The 20322-nt window shown below is 40.2% G+C and overlaps 1 protein-coding gene across 8 annotated transcripts in view; it reads left to right on the top strand.

Moving 5' to 3' along the window:
- Positions 1 to 20322, top strand: part of ATP8A2 (ATPase phospholipid transporting 8A2) — a 377887-nt gene that overhangs the window by 180061 nt on the left and 177504 nt on the right. For all 8 annotated transcript variants that reach the window (XM_034410593.3, XM_034410583.3, XM_087894716.1 and 5 more), the window contains one exon: positions 18541 to 18724. In XM_034410593.3, the coding sequence (XP_034266484.1) occupies positions 18541 to 18724 (184 nt within the window). The remainder of the gene's footprint in view (positions 1 to 18540; positions 18725 to 20322) is intronic.

The following is a 20322-nucleotide window of genomic DNA, read 5'->3' as shown; positions in this document are numbered from 1 at the left end:
GGCAAGTCAGCTGGGATCGTCAGAGGCTTTAAAAGCATTTTTTAAACAACCTCTTCAGCCGAAGAGGTTGTAGAAAAAATGGTTTTAAAAGTAAAAAAAAAAAAGTTGGCCACGCCCACTCAGTCATATTACACCACCCCTCACCAAGCCACGCCCACAGAACCGGTAGTAACAAATTTTACATTTCACCACTGATGGAAACTAATTAAGGAGAGAAGCAACCGAAAACTAAGGAGACATTTTCTGACAGTTAGAACTATTAATCACGGGAACAACTTGCCTCCAGAAGTTGTGAATGCTCCAACACTGGAAGTTTTTAAGAAGATGTTGGATAACCATTTATCTGAAATGATATAGGACAGTGATGGCTAACCTTTTATGTCACCACGTGCCGAATTTCTTAGGATTTCTTGACTTATGGACTGTCAACTAGGAAAGGCTGAAAAATTATTAATTACAAGTAGTCCTCGACTTATAACAGTTCACTAATAAAGTGACTTATTATCATTTTTCACCCTTTATGACCATTGTAGCATTCCCATAATCACGTGATTTACATTTGAATGCTTGACAACTAACTCACATTTATGACGGTTGCAGTGTACTGGAGTCATGTGATCCTCTTTGGTGACAAGCCAAGTCAACAGGGAAACCAGATTCATTTAACAACTATGTTACTAATTTAAGAACTGCAGTGATTCACTTAACAAATGTGGTGAGAAAAGTAGTAAAATATGGCAAAACTCACTTAACAAATTTCTCAATTAACAGCATAAATTTTGGGATCAATTGTGGTCGTACATTGAGGACTACCTGTATATATGGTAACTGCAGTGAGGCTGATTATCGACTCAAAGATGGAAGAATACAGAAATACCCACATAATGGAAGAACAGAATTTGAAGATAGTTTGCAGAAATGGCTAAATTGTCTTGTTTAATTAAGGAGGGAACACCAATTCTTTTTATAACAGATGGGAAACTCTTTATGGACTTTTTTCTAAACATGGCTAAAACAGAATTGATGATTTTGGGACGTATTGATTAAAAAGGTTTGTTCATGGGAAGAAGGGAACCAGGATATGTAATTTGGAAGGGTCGAAATGGTAATTACTATGTTTGCAACTGCTGCAAAGATAGAAAATTGCTTCTTTATATATTTTTCTTCTTTTGTTATCATTCAATGTTTCTTTTACTCTTCATGTTTGATTTTTTTCCTTTTATGTTTCTGTAGTTTGTATAAAATTTTCTTTAAATGAAAAATACATTAAAAATAGAAAAGGCATCATTTCATACTGCACAGGAGGAGGCAATGATTAAAATGCCTTCATTTTAAAAAATACATTCACATGGATGGTGCAACCCTCCTTGAAGACTTTAAGCAGACCTATCCTTCCTCCAGAAGACTTTGCATGGATGCTTCAAAGGCTTTCCTAGCTGGTCTCTGCACTTCTGTACATGTAGTTGTTTTGCTCTTCTGGCTCACCCTTCTGGGTGCACCGACATGACAATACAGATAATTACACCACTCCTTCCTAGACTTGCAAGGTAAGGAACGTCAGTATTAAGAGAATAACGGAAGGGACCTTTAGTTCAGGGCTATCAAACTCCCGGCCCATGGCCACATGCATCATGCGTTGGCCACGCCCATGCCCGGTTTAGTGAAGGGGAAAAAAGTCCCGATATATCATGTGATGCAACCGTGACGATGTGAGTTTGACACCCCTGTTCTAGTCCAACCCCCTGCTCAGGCAAGAAACCCTATACCCGTGTTGGTGAACCTATGGAAAGTGTGCCAGAAGTGGCACACAGACCATCCCACGAGGGACATGCGGCCTCACTGGCTCCTCTTCCGCATTCCTGTGCGCGCACACACACACACACCAATCAGCTGGCCTTTGTGCATGTGGGAGCACCGAAACCCATAAGATCAGCGTTCCGTCATGCATGCGCGGGCCAGCACCCAAACTTCTGGGTTTCCATCGCTCACATGCGCGACGGCTAGCTGTTTTTTGGGTGGGTGCCCTTGCCGGAAACCGGAAGTAAGATTTTATTTTGTATATGTTATTTCTTTCTTTGATAATCCATCTCAGGGGTCCTCAACCCTCAGTCTGTGGACTGACACTGGTCCACGCAAACAAGCGAAGCCCCATCCGCAGTATGCAGGCAGCACGCAAATCCATGCCTCCTCTGGTCTGTGGAAAAACCTTTCTCCACGGAACAAGTTCCTGGTGCCCAAAAGGTTGGTGGGCCCTTATCTACCTCAAATAAAGAGTTGTATTTTCTAAACAATTTTAAAATATTGTTTTAAAACAATATCTTAAGAGCCTGGATAGCTCTACAGACTAAAGCACTGTAATTTAACACCAGCTGTCTGCAATTAAAGTAAGTTCGAATCTTGCCAGGCTCAAGGTTGACTCAGCCTTCCATCCTTTCTAAGGTAAGTAAATTGAGGACCCAGTTTGTGGGGGCAATAAGCTGACTTTGTATAAAATATACAAAAGTATGAAGGCTATTGCTTAACGCACTGTAAGCCGCCCTGAGTCTCCGGAGAAGGGCGGCATATAAATCAAATTAAAAATATATATATATGAGAAACTGTTTCAACCAAAGAGCAGTTTTTGAGATTTTTTCCCTTCCCTCTTCAATCGTAGCTCTTCCCTTCTAAACAATTAATTGCTCAGTTGACAGAAACATTACAAGGAAGGAACCTGTTAATTATAAGGATGGTTGATATCACTGGCACCGAACATTTATCTGCAATTGAGATGGGAGCGGTGTTCTTCAGTGGGAGGTTGTGAAAACAGGGATTGTGTAATCGTTTAAGGGCCTATGCAAACATCTCCCTATAAGAAATATGGATGCCTCGATCCTTAGAGAGTCCCTCTTCAATTCTTTTCAAGAGACAGGTACAAAATGTGGCAATACTTTCTGCAGGATCCAACCCGTAGGATGTCTGGGAGCCTGTATATCTGCTCTTTTTTTCAGAGTTGCTTTTGGCTCAGGAGATGAGTGATTACAACAATAATAGTACATTTGTTTTTATAAACAGCTGTTAAGATAAAAATTGAAACTATGACCAATGTCTAATTACCCTGTCACAATAGTCTATGTAAGTCTGCCAAATGTAATTCTGATTAAGGCTCCCCTGAGAGAAAGTGCTAAAGTAGAAGTTGACATTAAGGAGGGAATGGCAAGTTATAGAAACAATTTCAGTGCCAATTACCTAATCAACTTGGGCTGGAATAAATTCTCAAAGCCTCGGCACCAGAGAACAATGCCAGGCAATTTGTATATAATTTCTTTCATTCAGAATGCTGCTGGATCCATTTCCAGTAGGAGCATAGGAAGCTTATTGGTAATGGGTCTGATGCAGGGGTGAAATCCAGCAGGTTCTGGAGAACCGGTAGTGGAAATTTTGAGTAGTTCAGAGAACTGGCAAATACCACCTCTGGCTAGTCCCAGAGTGGGCTGGGAATGGAGATTTTGCAGTATCCTTCCTCTGCTACGCCCACCAAGCCATGCCCATCAAGCCACACCATGCCCACCAAACCACACTCACAGAACCGGTAGTAAAAAAATTTGGATTTCACCACTGGTCTGATGGTTTGTCTACCTAGGATGACCGCTCCAGGGCTTGCAGGTCCATTGTTACTCCCAAACCCTTTTTCATTGGCCACTAAATTGTTTATTTTCAAATGTCTTATGGCAGGGGTGTCACACTCAAGGTCCGCGGGCTGGAATTTGCCCATGAGGTGGTTAGATCTGGTCCACGGGGCTGGCCTGGAAACCAGCCTGCAGTGCCTCTGCCAGCGAAAATGGAGCTTGGGGGGGGGGCATGTGGCCCCGCCACACCCCATTTTCGCTGGCAGAGGGCTAGCAAAACAAACTAAAAACAAACAAAAGGAGAAATGTTTCCCCTTTTGCATTTGAACATGTAAGAAGGGACAGGAAAGGGAAAGAGGAAAGACAAAGAAAAAGAAAGGAAAATGGGAAGAGAGCAAGCAAGGAAAAATAAGGAAAGAGGGGAAGGAAGAAGAAAGGAGAAGGAAGAGGGAGGGAAGGAAGGAAGGAAGGAAGGAAGGAAGGAAGGAAGGAAGGAAGGAAGGAAGGAAGGAAGGAAGGAGATTATAATGAGAGGGAGGGAGGGTCTCAGGAATGTCTGGCCTTAGCACTTGGCCACCACAGGTGCCCCCGACATGAGTGATGTCGAGCTGGCCACGCCCACCCCTGGCCATGCCCCCTCAGCCCTCCAAGGTCAAACACAACCTTGATGAGGCCCTCAATGAAATTGAGTTTGACACCTCTGTCTTATGGGATGACAAATTTGTTTGACTTTGCTTAATGTGTATCAGGGACGGAGTGACCGAATACATAGAAATACATGCCACAGTTCCATGAAGCCCTCAGAAGAACTCAACATAGTCACCGGAAAGTTCCAACAGTCATTAACTAATTGGAATGTGCCAGAAGAAGAAAATGGTCAAATATAGCAGGAATGGAAGCAAGTTAACTGTATTTGTTATTAGGCATAAAGGAAATCAAATTTTTATTTTGGTTTTACCTTTACCTAGTACTTTTTGAAAAATGGTCTGCAAGTATGCCTCTCAAAGGCAGTGAATCCTGTATCTGGAAAAAAAAATGTGGGCATCCCTTTACGATAATGTGCTAAGTCTTTAATTTTTTTTTTATTATTTCCAGAGCAGAATGAATTATTTTATGTATCAATATATTTGATTTATTAAAACTTGTATTTTCCACCATTACTGTCATGCTCTTCCCCTGCCAACTTTCCCCTTTTGCTCATCTATGATTTTTATGCCATGGTCACAAAATGTGTCTCCCAGTTTGATCTCCCACCAATCAATTTTGATTGGCAGATGTTCTCTAGGTTCTTAGGGAAACTTCCATTACTTGCTGTCTTCTTCTATTAACTATATGTTAATAGTTATCTGAGTCTCAAGTTTTAAAACTTTATAGGATTAAGCACTGAAAGGCTCAGAGTCAATCCTAAATCAATATAATTTGTCTCCATTTTTCAACTTCTTGGGAATATAAATATAGTAATATGCCCTGGAGCAGGGGTGGGCTGCTGTGGGTTTGCAGGGGTTTGGGAGAACCTCTAGCTAAGATTCTGTGCAGTTCAGAGAACCTCCCCAAATCCCACTCCTGGCTGGCCCCGCCCTGCCCACCCCGCCCCTCCCAGGAGTCCCCACGCGGCCTGTTTTGGATGCAGGTAAGTGCAGGGCACGCAGGGAGGCTTGGGGAGGGTGAAAAACGGGCCTACAGGAAGTTCGGGAAGGCCGGAAACAGGCCCATTTCCAGCCTCCAGAGTGCCCCTGGAGCCTGGGGAGGCCGTTTTCACCCTCCTGGAAGCTCAAGGAAAGTCTCCGGAGCCAAGGGAGGGCAAAAATGCCCCCCCACCATGGTGCAGGAGGCTGACTAGGCCACATCCACCATGGACACACCCACCCAGCAACCAGGCAAAGAACCCCTTGCTAAAATTTTTGAAGCCCACCCCTGCCTGGGAGGAATATACCATCCTTTGAATGAAATTGTGAAATTGTTTCAAGATTTAGGATTGATATTTTAACTTGAAATCTCACACATTGCCTCATAGGTGTTTCGTTGCACTTGGGCTCTACCATTTATCAATCTAATCAGCTGTTTGACAAAATTGTGGTGAAATTGTGCAAGCTACAAATCTAGTGAATAAATGAAAGCAAGTAAACTCTGAATTTTCATGCAGCCCAGTGGCCAAATTGTCAGTAACTATAAAGATAATATATTTTTTACTTTATTACAGGGTGTTTTACTTATTCTGTTAATTTTTGTTTGGTCTTGGGGAAGAGCTATAAAGTCAGGCATGATTGGAGTGTGGGCGGGAGGAGAAAAAGAAAGAAAAAAAAGAAAGTTCAAATTGAAAGTATTCTTTTTGGCTTGGTATTATTTAGTCAATGAAATTTCTACTGTCCTTTATCTGTTTATAAGAAGCTGATTCATATGGCTGAGCTCCTTCTGTTTCCTTCTGTTCTTCTTTTGAATTAGTGTCATTTATCATGGTTAATATATTGGTTCTATAAATTACATTGATGATAGTTTAGATGAAATAGTTTTTGATGCATGGGTGTAGTATAAACTTTGTCCTAGTACTGAATGGGCCATGTTTCCTTTCGGTAGAAACTGGCATTGAATGCTGTCTTCTTACTCCCCGCCTAGAGTTCACCTTTGAAGAGAATGCGTCAATAGAAATTGGCTTATTACCATGCTGGCTGTCAAAACTTTTCAAAGCATGCTTCTCATTGGGAAACAGGGTCCTCCAGGCAATGTCCGCCTCTCTGCCTGCAGGAAAAGATTAGTTCCTTAAAATTGTATCCTGACAATCCCTTTTCTCCTTTAATAGCACCAATGGGACTTAATTGGGCTGCCACAAAAATTGTCGAAAGAGCTTCAGAGTCTTGTCAACTCAGACATTGGGAAAGAATGATTGTGACTAATGAAAGTGGCACAGCATGGCATGGGATTCAGCAACTTCTCTATGTGCCACCATTAAAAAAGTCAGGAAAGCATGCACAAAATTCCTTCCAAGCCTCTTAATTAAGTAAGTCTACTCTGGGTCAGTGGTGGAATGTTGCTGGTTTAACAACTGGTTTGGTGAGTGCATGCTTTGAGCTTGCGCGCACCTAAGGCACTTGCACGCAGTGCTGAAAATGGAGCATTTAGAAGCTCAGCTGCTTACCTTCCAAGTCAGCAACGGTAAGTAGAACAGTGGGGGGTGAGGAATCAGCTATGGCGCACAATTGAGATGAGCTACAAAGCAGGAGATAAAGGACAGGATAGAGCGGGTGCGGGTGGGTGGGGCCAACTGATCGACGGAGCTACCGGTTCGCTTGAACCAGTCTGAACCAGCTGAATAGTATACTAAGTGTAGACTTAGTATGGAAGGTCAGAAACATTCTGTGCCTCTGTCCAGTTGACTGCCCATAGGAGATGCATTGAGGAAAATGTTCTCATTTTATTTTCTCTACATCCACTGTTCAGATCCGGCTCATTTTCAGAGCTGACTTTTCCCTCTGTTAGCTTTTCCTCTCACTTCAGATTTGATCCACTTCTGTCCTGTTTTTAAGTATCTTGAAGATAGATAAGTTCTTTCCTACATTCTGTTGGGTCTGAATAACAAATTAAGGAAAGCATGTGGAATATAACTTCTGGAATTCTTCCTAGTCTCCTTGCTACTGGTGGCTACAAGAGGTTTCTATATTTTTTCCCGTATAATGAAATCATCTGGATTTTTTTCCTCAAGGACTAAAGATCATGTGTACACATGTGTTGCCTTTGGTGTCTCTGTGTATAAATGATTTTTCAAATATTTAAGCAAGGCAGGTACATCTCTTGTTATTTATTTACAGTTTTATCGACTGTCACTAGTTCCTATGGTCCTTATAAGAATTTAATAAATATCAATAAAATCAGTAATAAACACAATAAATATAATAAATTCAACCACCCATTGCTGGTAATAGGTAATAGCAATAATACATAGTTAAAACCTTATGAAAGAGCTCAGTCTTTTAACCTTTCTGTAGTTGTCACCAATAAAATACTTACTTCTAGCCACTTTTTAAATTCAGATGGCTTGACATTTTCCTGATAAATGTTTATTTACCTAGTTTGCTGATTTGCAAGTGTGATTAGCAAATATATTTATTTGATCAAATTTGTTTTTGTGTGTGTGTGTGTGTGTGTGTGTGTGTGTGTGTATATATATATATATATATATATATATTGTATTGTACATATATTGTATATATATATATATTGTGTGTGTGTATGTATATATATAGATATATATATATGTATGTATTTAGATGATTATATACAGTATCCATTTACTATACATAAGGTAACTATGGTACAGTCATCTCTGTACATATATTTATTCTTTGCATATATCTTGCTGTGTATGTGTGTGTACTTGTGTGTGTGTTTTCTTGTTTCTCCTCTATTGTCATATTGCTTCTTTGTATGTTTATGCATGTGTGCTCTTTCCTAGGACACACTGGGTAGATACCGTGTTTCCCGAAAATAAGATCCTGTCTTATATTTTTTTGAACCCTGAAATAAGCGCTTGGCCTTATTGCCATGTGCTCAAAAGCCCGATTGGGCTTATTATCAGAGGATGTCTTATTTTGGGGGAAACAGGGTAGGTTTTTGAATGGATCCCATGTCAGGATTCTGAATCTACCCAATTCTTCCATATGGATGCATTGGATTCTTTTTCTGGAATGCTTTTTTCTCTAGCTCAACCTCTCATCTCGTCCACTTTTGAACCTGATCTTATTTGGGTCTGAGGGTCCCATCACACCACATTTGCTTCTGTTGTGGTTTTTTTGTGTGTGTGGGAGTTATTATTCAGACAGACATAAACAGATAAATTCCTGAGCCCTTTTACATTTTTTTTTTTTTGCAATATTCTGTTCAGAAGAAAAATGGACTCCTAATCTAGAATCACTTTATATTATTAACTAATTGTAGATTTTATTTTGTTTATTGTGCTGCAAATGGACCGCACAGAACATTCTTCCAATATCTCCAGAGATATGGCCAAAATGCCACAGTTTCCCAGCCAGGCTCCATTTGTTTATATTGTTAGACTTGTTTGTTGTTGAAGCCTTCTAGTTTCTATAGAGCAGCACAAAACATACAGAGATTAAACTAGAGAAGGATGATTTAGAATATGGTGTGAGAGCAAAATGAGTAAACTGTTAGTAGTTTGGAAAGACAACCTAACAACTTAGAATAGGTAACAGCCTGTTGGGATTCCACATCTAGCATTTTGTGTTGTTCTTCCTTTGCTTCAACCTTTTGAGGATGTGCTGTTATTTAGAACTTCAGGAAAAGAAAAGTACCGTTGCCAATATCACCCATAAATTACTTTCTTTTAACCATCGCTCTCATATTTGAAAATTGCTTGAGGGAATCAGAAAATGTGTTGACATTGTGCAAAATTGTTTGCTTGCATTTTAATTGTCTTAATTCATTACATACATTGTTGTATGTATCGTATATAGAGCATGCATGAGCATATTAACCTTCCCAAATCTGGTGCCTGCCACATGCATCAGAACTTCCAGAATCTCAGATAAGGAGGGTTTTTTTCCCTTGTCTTTCTCAGTCAGGTAATAATAGGCTGACTGTATGGTGAGAAATTCAGCACAGTAAAACAAAGTTTTTTCTTAAAATTCACTCAGCAGTACATAGTGAAACTATGCAATTTGTTTCTGCAAATTATAGCTATGGCCACAAATCTATGTATATTAAAAATCCTTTTTAATGCTAAAGCTCAGGGGATTCTGATTGGGGTTATAATTCAGCAAGTAGGGTATCTCTCACTTACATTTTCCCCTGCGAAAATTGCAGGATTGTATTTTGCTTCTAAAACCACAGCAGAAAGGAGGGGGGAAAAAGATTCCAGCCCCCTTATCTTCTTGCCTAGACATGGTATCTGTTCCTAAGCTTTTATATGAGTAAGAATAAAGCAATCATATAACTATAGTACATGTGATATATTATAGGCAAAATGTAATTAGAATTTCAGATGGTTGTAACTTGCAGTTTGCCTTTGAAAAGATTCATGATGAAGTCATCATTTGCTATGAACCCTGCTATTTCCAGAATCCGTGGTGGTTCTTTTAATGCCAGTTGTTCAAAAACACTATTAGAATAGGATAGTTGTTGTGGGTGCTTGTAACCTTCCAAGAGGCATCTAGTTATCCACCACAGGCTGTAAGGTGCTATCCTTGATAAAGTTTCTGCTTGAACTCTGACCTTTTATCTGAGCTTGTGAGGGCAAAATTATTATTATAGTTTAAATTCCCAACCAGCTCTGAAGTTCAGTGTCTCTCAGCCTAATGTAATGATAAAATTGGGGGGGTGATATGGAGACAATTTATCTTTTTGAAGAAAAAAAATGTTATATATTTTCAATACCCCGACATTTATTTTAAAGCATTGCTAGGAATCCTAGAGGGATTCAAGGGACGCGGTGGCTCAGTGGCTAAGATGCTAAGCTTGTCGAGTGAAAGGTCAGCAGTTCAGTGGTTCGAATCCCTAGTGCCGCGTAACGGGGAGCGCTCCCGTTACTTGTCCCAGCTTCTGCCAACCTAGCAGTTCGAAAGCATGTAAAAAATGCAAGTAGAAAAATAGGGACCACCTTTGGTGGGAAGGTAACAGCGTTCCATGCACCTTTGCATTTAGTCATGCTGACCACATGACCACAGAGATGTCTTCGGACAACGCTGGCTCTTCAGCTTTGACCCCCTAGAGTCAGGAAAGACTAGCACATATGTGCGAGGGGAACCTTTACTTTTACCTTTAGGAATCCTAATTGGTGAGTTCCTCCCTGTCAAATTTAGTTTAGTCTTTGGAAAATATTACGATCTTAACAGTATAGTTGATCTCTGCAATTGGAAGGTCAAAATTCCGTAGTTTATATTTTAGCGGAGACTTCTATATTTTTGGCATATTTTTCTTCTGTTAATAATTACATTACATCTAGCAGATATGGCTTTTCAAAACAACCAACTCTTGCAGTTGTTCAGGGAGGAATGAATTTTTAGCTTCTGAGAATGTTCTGTCTCAGGCAGTTGGAATACCTGCAATGTATTAAGACATGAGTTGGAATTTAATAATAAATAAACCAGACCTGAACTAATTTATATTTCCCAAACAAATACTTGAACCACCAAGTCATTATCCTTTGCTTTTCACATGCCTCTCTGATTTTTGCAAGGCAATTCTCTGTCCTTAAAAATGTTTACATTAGATACAATTGAATTTTTTAAAAATGGCATACGTGGTCTGATCAAAAAGAAAGCCACTGCAATTAAGCATCTTGATATAGTTGTCATATTGATTGAGGTCATTCGAAATGTAAAAGAGATACAGCTATGTTATTTATTCTGCTAGCTTCCATTTGTGTCACAATTTGAGGCTTTTGTGAAAAATGGAATTCGTCTGCAACCATTAAGGACAGCCCATAGAACCCAAAGACACAAAATAAATGTAAGGTTTGGTTTTCCTACCTTGTCACTGGACAATTTTGTGCACCTTTTTTTTAAAAAAAAAATCCGGGGCCTGAAATTAAAGTGTTTGACTTGGTAAGAAAGTATAGCATCATTCTTTGGCCTTTTCTCTTGAACAGTACAAATTTTGACATTTGTCTTGCCTTTATGGGATTGGGAGAGGAGCTATTTTTTTTTAATGTAGGTATATTGCTTTAAAAATTAGTAATGGTAACCTGCAATAAATAAATGTTTCTTTCTTTCTTTGTATGTCTTAACAAAAACTTACAAGGAAGCAAGGTATCAAATTAACATATTTTGTGCTAAAGACATTTAAATAACATAATTTTAATTCCTGTTGCAATCAAAAATGAATATAATAAGAGCATTTATTTAAAGCACAATTTCCCATAATATATTCCATTTTCTGTTTAATGGATTTGTGGGCAGGAGAGAGGGACATTGTCATTCGTTTTTACCAAAAAAGGTACTGGTACGTATATCACATGAGAAACTGGATTCAGGCAATTGTTTTCTTCCCTTGAGGTGGAGAAGATGTAAAGGGGTAGTTTTTATGGAGTCTGATTAACGGTTGAAGGGTGATGGGGGGGGAGGGCTTATCACAATCAATGCCATTTTTAGAGGAGACATTTTTACAATCATTCTTTCAATTTCAAATATTGGCCAGATAATGTTAAGTTGAATCATATCAAGAATATTCTAATGTAAGTATCCTTCTGAGGATACTTGAGCCTTGGTGCTCTCTTAGCTTGTCTAGCACTGATGATGTTACCTAGTTTGGTAATGAAACATCTGCAAGAAAACAACCACTTTCACTTTCACTTTTATTTGATTTGTATACCCCTACTCCCGAAGGACTCAGGGCGGTGAACAGCCAACAATAAAATACATATATACAAAATTTAAAAAGCAGAATTAAAATCGAATTAAATAGTTTGGCCCAGACAAATTAAAACCCCAATCAATTTAAAACAAATTTAACTTTGAGTATTAAAAATATTAAAATATTAAAAATATTAAAATTATTAAAATTGTTTAAAAAGAGGGAAAAAGTTAGGCCAGGCCCGCCTGGTGGAATAAAAAGGTCTTTAGAGCGCGGCGGAAGGTGCGCAAATCCGGGATCCTCCGTATCTCCGGGGGGAGCTCGTTCCAGATAGTAGGTGCTCCCACAGAGAAGGCTCTCCCCCTGGGGGCCGCCAATCGACATTGTTCGGCCGACGGCACCCGGAGGAGCCCCTCTCTATGAGAGTGTACCAGCCGGTGGGAGGCTATTGGTGATAGTAAGTAGTAACCAAGCTCAGAGAGCACCAAGAACCTCTCATTTCAACCCTGAGCTACAAACATTCTCCTTTATTGATAAGTATCCTTCTATTCTTGAAAATACTACACTTATCCTTTTCAGATAGAGGAAAAATCAGCCTCTCTTTTTCCTCCTCTGCAAGATGCTCTCCTCCCATCTCCTTACACATTTTCCAGATGTACTAATGTGTTTAGCCTAACATATCTTTCTGGTGATAGAGGCACATCTTTATCTTAAAAGCGAGCAAGCAAAAGGATGGATGCTGGGTATTTTTTTTTTTTTTATCTATCACTCCTTCCCAAGCACAGTGACCAGGGTAACCTTCCACCTACCTTCCAGTAACATAAGGAACCAGAACAAATGCAGTAATAAACATGTTCTTAAACAGCTCAATTCTTCCATTAGCTAAAAGGTAAAGGTCACAAAATGAACACTATAGAACAACTGTATCCTTGTATATCAAATGAAAAAAAGACCCGAATTTGATCTCCATTAAGATATCCCACACAAAATAGATGCACTCTGCCTATTTCCCCTTATTTCTAAGAAGTCCACCTTCATTTCTGAGGTCCCAAAGGTGCTTTTTCAAAACAGGACTTTGTTTTTCCTTGAAGACATTTTACTTTTCATCCAAGAAGCTTCTTCAGAATTTCTTCAGAAGGAAGGCCCACAGAGGACTTTCTATGCCTTAACAAAAGCTTGCAAGGATGCAAGGTATCAAATTAGCACCAAGAAGCTTCTCAGATGAGAAGCGAAATGTCTTCAAGAAAAAAACAAATCCAGTTGCCTTTTGAAAAGCACCTTTGGGGCAACCATGACCTGGATGACTGAGAATCTCCATAGTCGCTCATTTCTGAGGCTTCCAGCTGCACCAATAGCAACTTAAAACAGCCAATTCTCAAATCCCTCTTGTTTTTGGCATTTAAGAAGTTACTTGTAAACTTTCTAGAAGTGTCTACATGTAAAAAAAATCTTAAAGTCATGAGATTGGAGAATTATGTTTTTACTTCTTTAAAACATTTAACTTCTTCCAAATTCTTCTAGATATGGAGTTTGTGCATAGCACACTAGGCCAATCTAAATAGTATAACCTAAATTTCCTTCCCCAGTCAGTTATCTGCAGACTATCATTTTTTGTTCTGAGGTGTATCGTTTCACATTTGCTTGTATTTAATTACTCATTCTTCTTATTAGGAGAATTTCTTTGGAATCTCCTTTATTGACGTTATTCGTTTTAACCTTGCTAAGGTATTTGGTAAAATCAGGAATCCTGCTGACTCTCAACTCTAGACACTGTTTCTTAAAAACAGTGAGGACCCAAGAATATTATTTGAAATTCTATTTTCATGCCTTCATTATAAAAACTATCCATATATTCTTATTCTTCCTTTCAATTCTTTAATTATCATTCGTATCCCTAAGGAAGATGACATTACATTACATGACCTTCCTCATTTGAAATTCTCATTCCATTCTGAACAAGCTAATGGCAGAGTTCTTTTTAAACTTCACAGCACTTATGGCAGTTGTCCAGTCTCTGGAGAGAACCAGATAAGGAAAAGCTATGTTTTCTCAATTATTGTGAGCATCAAATTGGGGAAAGTTGGCTTAAACTTGTAAATCTGTTTAATTTTCATGTTATCAAAGAATAGTTTCCCACAGTGCTTTGTTTGTAGATTTAATTACTTGGGAAATTCTATCATTAGTCTTCATGTGCTAACTTTTATCTTTGGGAAAGCTTTTATTCAAAAGACTAAGCATTAGGAAAGTTTGACTGAAAAAGAAAATTAACTAATTTCGTCTAAGTATCTTTGGACAAAACATTCTCATAGAGTAGATTGTTAAATCTTTTTACTTGAAAGATTACAACATTGATTTACTTTACTATAGTACTAAAATAAATTGCTTACCTGTGAATAATCTCATTGAAACATAGGTGATGTTGAGATTCATTCATGTTAAATTCTGAGACTGATGTTCTTCTGATAATGTAAAATACTGCTCAAACTACAGTCTGTTTTCATTCCTGATTGCAGCTCATAAAGTAAAAATTTTAGACAGGGTTTCAACCAAATGGGGATTTAAAACTCTGGAGTAATTCAGCAATGTGCCCCAGATAAGAGGAAACTCTTCTAATTTATAAAGAGATTGGTCAACGTTGTCACCTTGTATATATCTATAGCTAGATTTATTATGTCTGCATTTATTTATTTGATTTATATTTTGCGTTTATTTTGTACAACTCAGGCAACATAAATCTATTTCTTTATCTCTATATAATTACGGTATATCTTTGCAGCTATGAGTTCTAAAAAGATATGGAGGAGGAAAAATAAAGCAAATGACTGCTGCAGATAGTAGGAATAATATTAGCAGCTTTGAAAGGCTTGTAGACTTACAAGTGGATCTAAATTGCATTATTACTTCAAATAATTGAATTGTAGTCTCTTTTTGCATACCAAATTCAATGATTCAATGATTTGAAGGATTCAATGGTTCCTTTCGGTAGTCTGTCCTCTGATTACCAGGTATCACGTGCTTGGTCAATGTAGCTTATTAGTAGAACCTATTGTTAAAGGGATAGGGATGGCCTTGAAGGACAGGAGAATGAACTGCTATCATGGTGATGGTCAGATACTGTAAAGTGGGACTGAGCCTGGGCCAAGAAAATAACCTGAGAAAGCATCCCAGATAAACTTCTCCATAGTTCACATGAAGATAAAGAGAGAGAAAAGGAAGCACATTCAGATTTGCAAGATAGTATTACTATGGTTGTTACAATAAAATAGTTCTGATTTATATAGCATTGGTTTGGTCTGGTCTACCTTGCTGAGCTGACACCTATACTTCGTTACTTAGTGGGAGAACATATACTTTGTAAGTTGAAAGTCATTTATCATTTTTTTAAAAAAAAGATATTTTCTTTTCTTTTTCTTTTTTTCTTATTCTGGATCTGATTGAAACGTCCCTCCAGCTAATGTTCTAGTCTCATAGTGCTCAGTGAATTGCCAAGAGAAGCTCACATGCAGGCACAAATGTACAATACCATCTCACTAAAGTTGGTCAAAGCTGATATTACTGTTAATAGAGGTAATATATAGCTGTCACAGATAGGTGATAGTAGGAATTCCATTCTCCAAGAATGTCTTTAACCTCTTCCTTTTAAAAGCTATTCAACTTAGTAGACATCGCTGCATCTTGTGAGTATTGGTTTCACAAATAGTTATGCACTAGATGAAAGAGTATCTCCATTTTTTTTGAAACCAATTGTATAGCTTTTCTAGATTCCTCAGTCTGCTATTTCTAGCTTTTGTTTTGTTTTTGGGAGGCTCTCGTAGCAAATGATGGGAAATACCTTTGACAGAGTCTCTGCGGAGACATTGATACAGTAGACAATACTGAACTAAGCATTTGAAAATATCTAAAACAGTTTCCTATGTTCTGTCTTCTTGAGTCCAGTTACATTGGACAGATAACATAAAGACAAGTAGCTTAAAACAAGTAATGTTGTTTCCTGACAGATCGGCTGTTAAAGACTTGTTAACATCTTTGAGTGTCTTGATATAGTACGATAGCCGGCTTCCGTTAACTCTCGCCTGCGACGCTTCCCTGTACGGGGTCGGGGCTGTCCTTAGCCACTGCCTGCCGAATGGAACCGAGGCCCCTATTGCTTATTTCTCCCGTAGTTTATCTCCAACTGAATGGCGGTACGGTCAAATTGACAGGAGGCCTTGGCGGCGGTGGCCAGCATTAAACGATTTCACCACTACATTTACGGCCGTTCCTTCGACCTCATCACGGACCATAAACCCTTTTGGGTATCCTATCCAGGGACAGGCAAACTCCCCAGATCATTTCGCCTCGCATGGCTCGCTGGGTTGAGTTCCTGACCGCATACAATTACAAGCTTCTACATCATCCAGGTAAAGCTATGGGTCATGCAGATGCCCTCAGCCATTGCCCCCTCCCCGTGGGAGTAGATGACCCCGCGCCTGTCACCTCCATCTTACTGATCGATGACCAAAGTCTTCCTGTTTCGGCTGCAGACATTGCCAGGCTTACTGCTAAAGACAAGCTCCTGATGCAAGTCCTGGACTGGGTTCGGAGGGGTTGGCCTCTTGGCAGGTTGCCTTGGACTTCCAACCCTACAAAGCCCGGCAGCATGAACTGACTACACTTAAGGGTTGTGTATTGTGGGGCTCACGGGTTGTTATACCACCTGACTTGGGGGACACTGTTTTGTTGGCATTGCATGAGGGTCACCCGGGCATTGACCGGATGAAGGCTTTGAGGCAGAGTTATGTTTGGTGGCCTCATTTGGACCAAGACATCACAAATTGGGTATCGGGGTGCTCTCAGTGCCAGGAGTCTAGGGCCGCTGCCCCAGCTGTCCCTCCCTGGGAATGGGACACTCCCCGCACCCCTGGTCCCGCCTGCATGTTGATTTCACGGGTCCAATGCATGGGAGGACCTTTATGGTCATGGTTGATGCATACTCTGCGTGGGTCGAGATTATTCCCATGTCTTCCACCACTGCGGACGCAGTCGTCCGGGCACTGTGCTGCCTGTTCTCGACCCATGGGCTGCCCGATGTTGTCGTTTCTGATAACGGGCCTCAATTTACCTGTACCACTTTCCAGAGTTTCTTGGTGACGCAGGGCATTCGTCATGCACCTGTCGCCCCATTCCATCCGGCCAGTAATGGCCGGGCCAAAAGGGCCATAAGATCGGCCAAGGAAGGCCTACTCAGGTTGGGGACAGGGGATTGGCAGGCTAGTGTGGCTATCTACCTTTTAACTCAACACTCTACCCCTTGCCTGATCACCAACCGCTCCCCGGCTGAGCTGCTCATGGGCTGCTGTTTGCGGATTGTGTTAGACCGCCTCCATCCTACCTATTGTCCTGACACGCCCCCAGATTCCATGGGAGAGGTCCGGGTCTTCAACATGGGTGACACCATATACACTAGGAACTATGCCGGAGACCCCTGATGGGTGCTGGGGACGATTTCGGGAGTAACGTGGCCACGCTCATATACTATTCTACCGGCCGACGCCCGCACTTGGCGTCGGCATGTAGATCAGTTTCAGGCTCGGCATCTAGGGGGTCCCCAGGGCCGGGACCTACGGGCCTTGCCCTCCCCAGTTTGCCAACCGGCGGAAATTAGCGAACCTGGGCATCCGATGTTACCACAACCGGTGCACTTACCTGTAGAAGGTGAGTTGGCGGTCCCCGTTGATACAGAAGACGTGGCCTCTGCCCTCATCAGCCGATGGAACCAATCTACGTCGGTCAGGGAGGAGTCGCCGCCGCCCAGCATACTTGAATGACTACGCATGCGCCATACGGGGGGGAAGGAGTGTTGTGTCCTGACAGATCGGCGCATGCGTAGTTGCTGCCGCCAGACGAGGTGCTGTCTTAGCGGGAACTAGGCAAAATCTGATTGGAGCAGATGCTGACAACCGGGGGTATAAAAGAGCTGTCAGAGTGTAACGGGCGTTCTTTCTTACTGCATTAGCCGTGAACAAGGTTCTGTTAATGTTAGGAGTTAACTGATTAAACATTGGTTATCGTTACCCTGAGTCGTCTCGATCTTGCCGGCCATTCCCATATTCAATAGGTAACTTAATTTCTTCAGATAGATCTGTGCACCATCCCCTTCAGACAATATGAGAAGTTGGCAGTAATTCCAGAAGCTCTGCGGAGCATTTGAATAGGAAATGTGTATGAATTATGTTTGTGAATAAGGACAAAATACTTTCAATATAGTAACAATTTCAATACTAGTCTTATACCTTTTCCCGATCCGATGCCCTCTAATTGTCTTGGCCTTCAATCCCTGTAATCTGCCAGCTCGTAAAAGATGGAATTATGAAAGTTAATATCCCAACACATCTGGAGAGGGCTATCATATGGTATAAGAATTGGAAAAATGGTTTATGGTAATCAAAACATTTTTAGCCTACTATTCTTGATGAGTCTTACATCCACAGTGAATTTGAAGGCAGGGAGGATTTGGCATGCGCTCTAAAATCTGAAATATTGGAGCAGGAAATTTTCCAGTTATTGCCTTTTTTTTTTTTGCATCTGCAGCTTTCCCTTTAAAAGTCACACATAGTTTGGAAACTGACAGACTTTTTTTCTTCTTTCCCTATAGGGTGTCTCCTCTGCAGAAGTCAGAAATAGTAGACATGGTAAAGAAACATGTGAATGCCATCACTCTGGCCATTGGGGATGGTGCCAATGATGTTGGAATGATCCAGACGGCTCATGTTGGAGTGGGGATCAGTGGCAATGAAGGCATGCAGGCAACCAACTCTTCTGATTATGCAATAGCACAGGTTAGATGCCTACAAAGAAACAGCTGCCATATCCTGTTGAAAGGGTGTTGGCTGCACGGGCAGCATAAATACTTCACTGCTGATCTGGAGGCCAATCAAATGTCCTTTTCCCCCTTCCCCCATCTTTCCTTTGAGGATGCTGACTTAATACAGAGAACTTGTAAATGTGTGCAATACTTTCCATTGTACTGGGCCAGGAGCCATTTCATCCTAAATGCTGAGATTTCGTTTTCTCCATCATTGTGTTTTGACCATATTTCCAGTAGTCTGGAAGATGACTCAGACATTGCAGCTGTCAAAATAATAGTTCCTCCTCCTCCTCCTCCTCCTCCTCCTCCTCCTCCTCCTCCTCCTCCCTCTTACTTTTACTCTTGCAATAGACATTTGTTGATAACCTCTACCTATTCTACAATAGAGACTATCACTCCTTTTTATTTCAGTGATCTAAGGAAATGCTATGAAAGAAGTTTAATATTCTTTAGCTTCCTACTTCTGGTCAGGGGTGATCAGTGATAGGTTTCAGAGGTGGGCACGAAACACTGACTTTTTTCGATTGTCCTGATTTTGAAATTCTTTGATGGCGTATAAGATTTTCTGATGCAGCAGGACTTTTAACTTATTATATAGAGATACCTGAATGAGGATAATTATAATAAACATATGCTCAAACATAACCATCGTATCCATCATTCTGAGCTGTTAGAGTTTAACTTTCATTATTCACTGTAAAGTTTACTATTTAATATTGATTAATTATAGTATCCCCTGGTAATGCTATCCTTGCCTTCCGAAGCGAAACATGCAGGCTAATGTTTTAAACAATTAAGCAGTGGTAGGCATTATCCAAGCCCCAATTCAGCCTCTATTAGTACTTACTATAGTTCTGATTTTAGGATTCCAAAAGGCACAGTATGATAAGGGAAACATAGTTATATGGAAGTCCTTATCAATCCCTTGGCATTTATTCAGAGGTTATCAGTGAAAGACCCCACCATCACCTTTTTTTAATCTCTGGGATTGAAGGAATGGCTGTTAGAAGTAAATCAAGATCAGTTTATATTGCTGCAGTGTGTGGCCTCCTAGATAATATTAAACTCCCACTCCTATAATTTCTTTCTGTTTGCAGTGCCGGTTAAAACTGATGGAATGCAAATTTTAAAAAAGCAAAACAGCCTTCCAGTCAGTCTCCAGACCCAACAACAGTTAGGTAGATAGGAATCCGTTTTTGGTGTATCCTTTTTCCTGATAGATACATCATCATGAAGGGAATTTGGTTTGAAAACAAGAAATATTAATTAAAGCAGCCTTCCCAGGATTTCAGGCAGAGTCTAATGTGAACTTTGAGAGCTACAATCCTGATTGTTTTAGGAGCACCAAACTGAATTAGAGTGATACTTAAACATTTCCAAGGCATCTTTCAAAGGAGCACATTATTGGTTTCTTGAAGACCGATCCATAGTGTGAAGGAAATGTATTCATTATGGAAGCCAGTGCTTGTTCTAGTACAAGAGTTAGACTTCTGTCTCAAGAAAATCTAGGAATAAATAGGTCTTAAACTTGGAGTTCTTGAGAAGCTGATATCCTTCAATATTGTTTCA

This window comes from Pantherophis guttatus, chromosome 5 (genome assembly GCF_059756535.1).
Source record: "Pantherophis guttatus breed Tessera chromosome 5, ASM5975653v1, whole genome shotgun sequence".
In the NCBI taxonomy this organism is placed as follows: domain Eukaryota; kingdom Metazoa; phylum Chordata; class Lepidosauria; order Squamata; family Colubridae; genus Pantherophis; species Pantherophis guttatus.
Note: the sequence above shows the minus strand (reverse complement) of the source record. Positions and strands in the feature narration are given on the sequence as shown.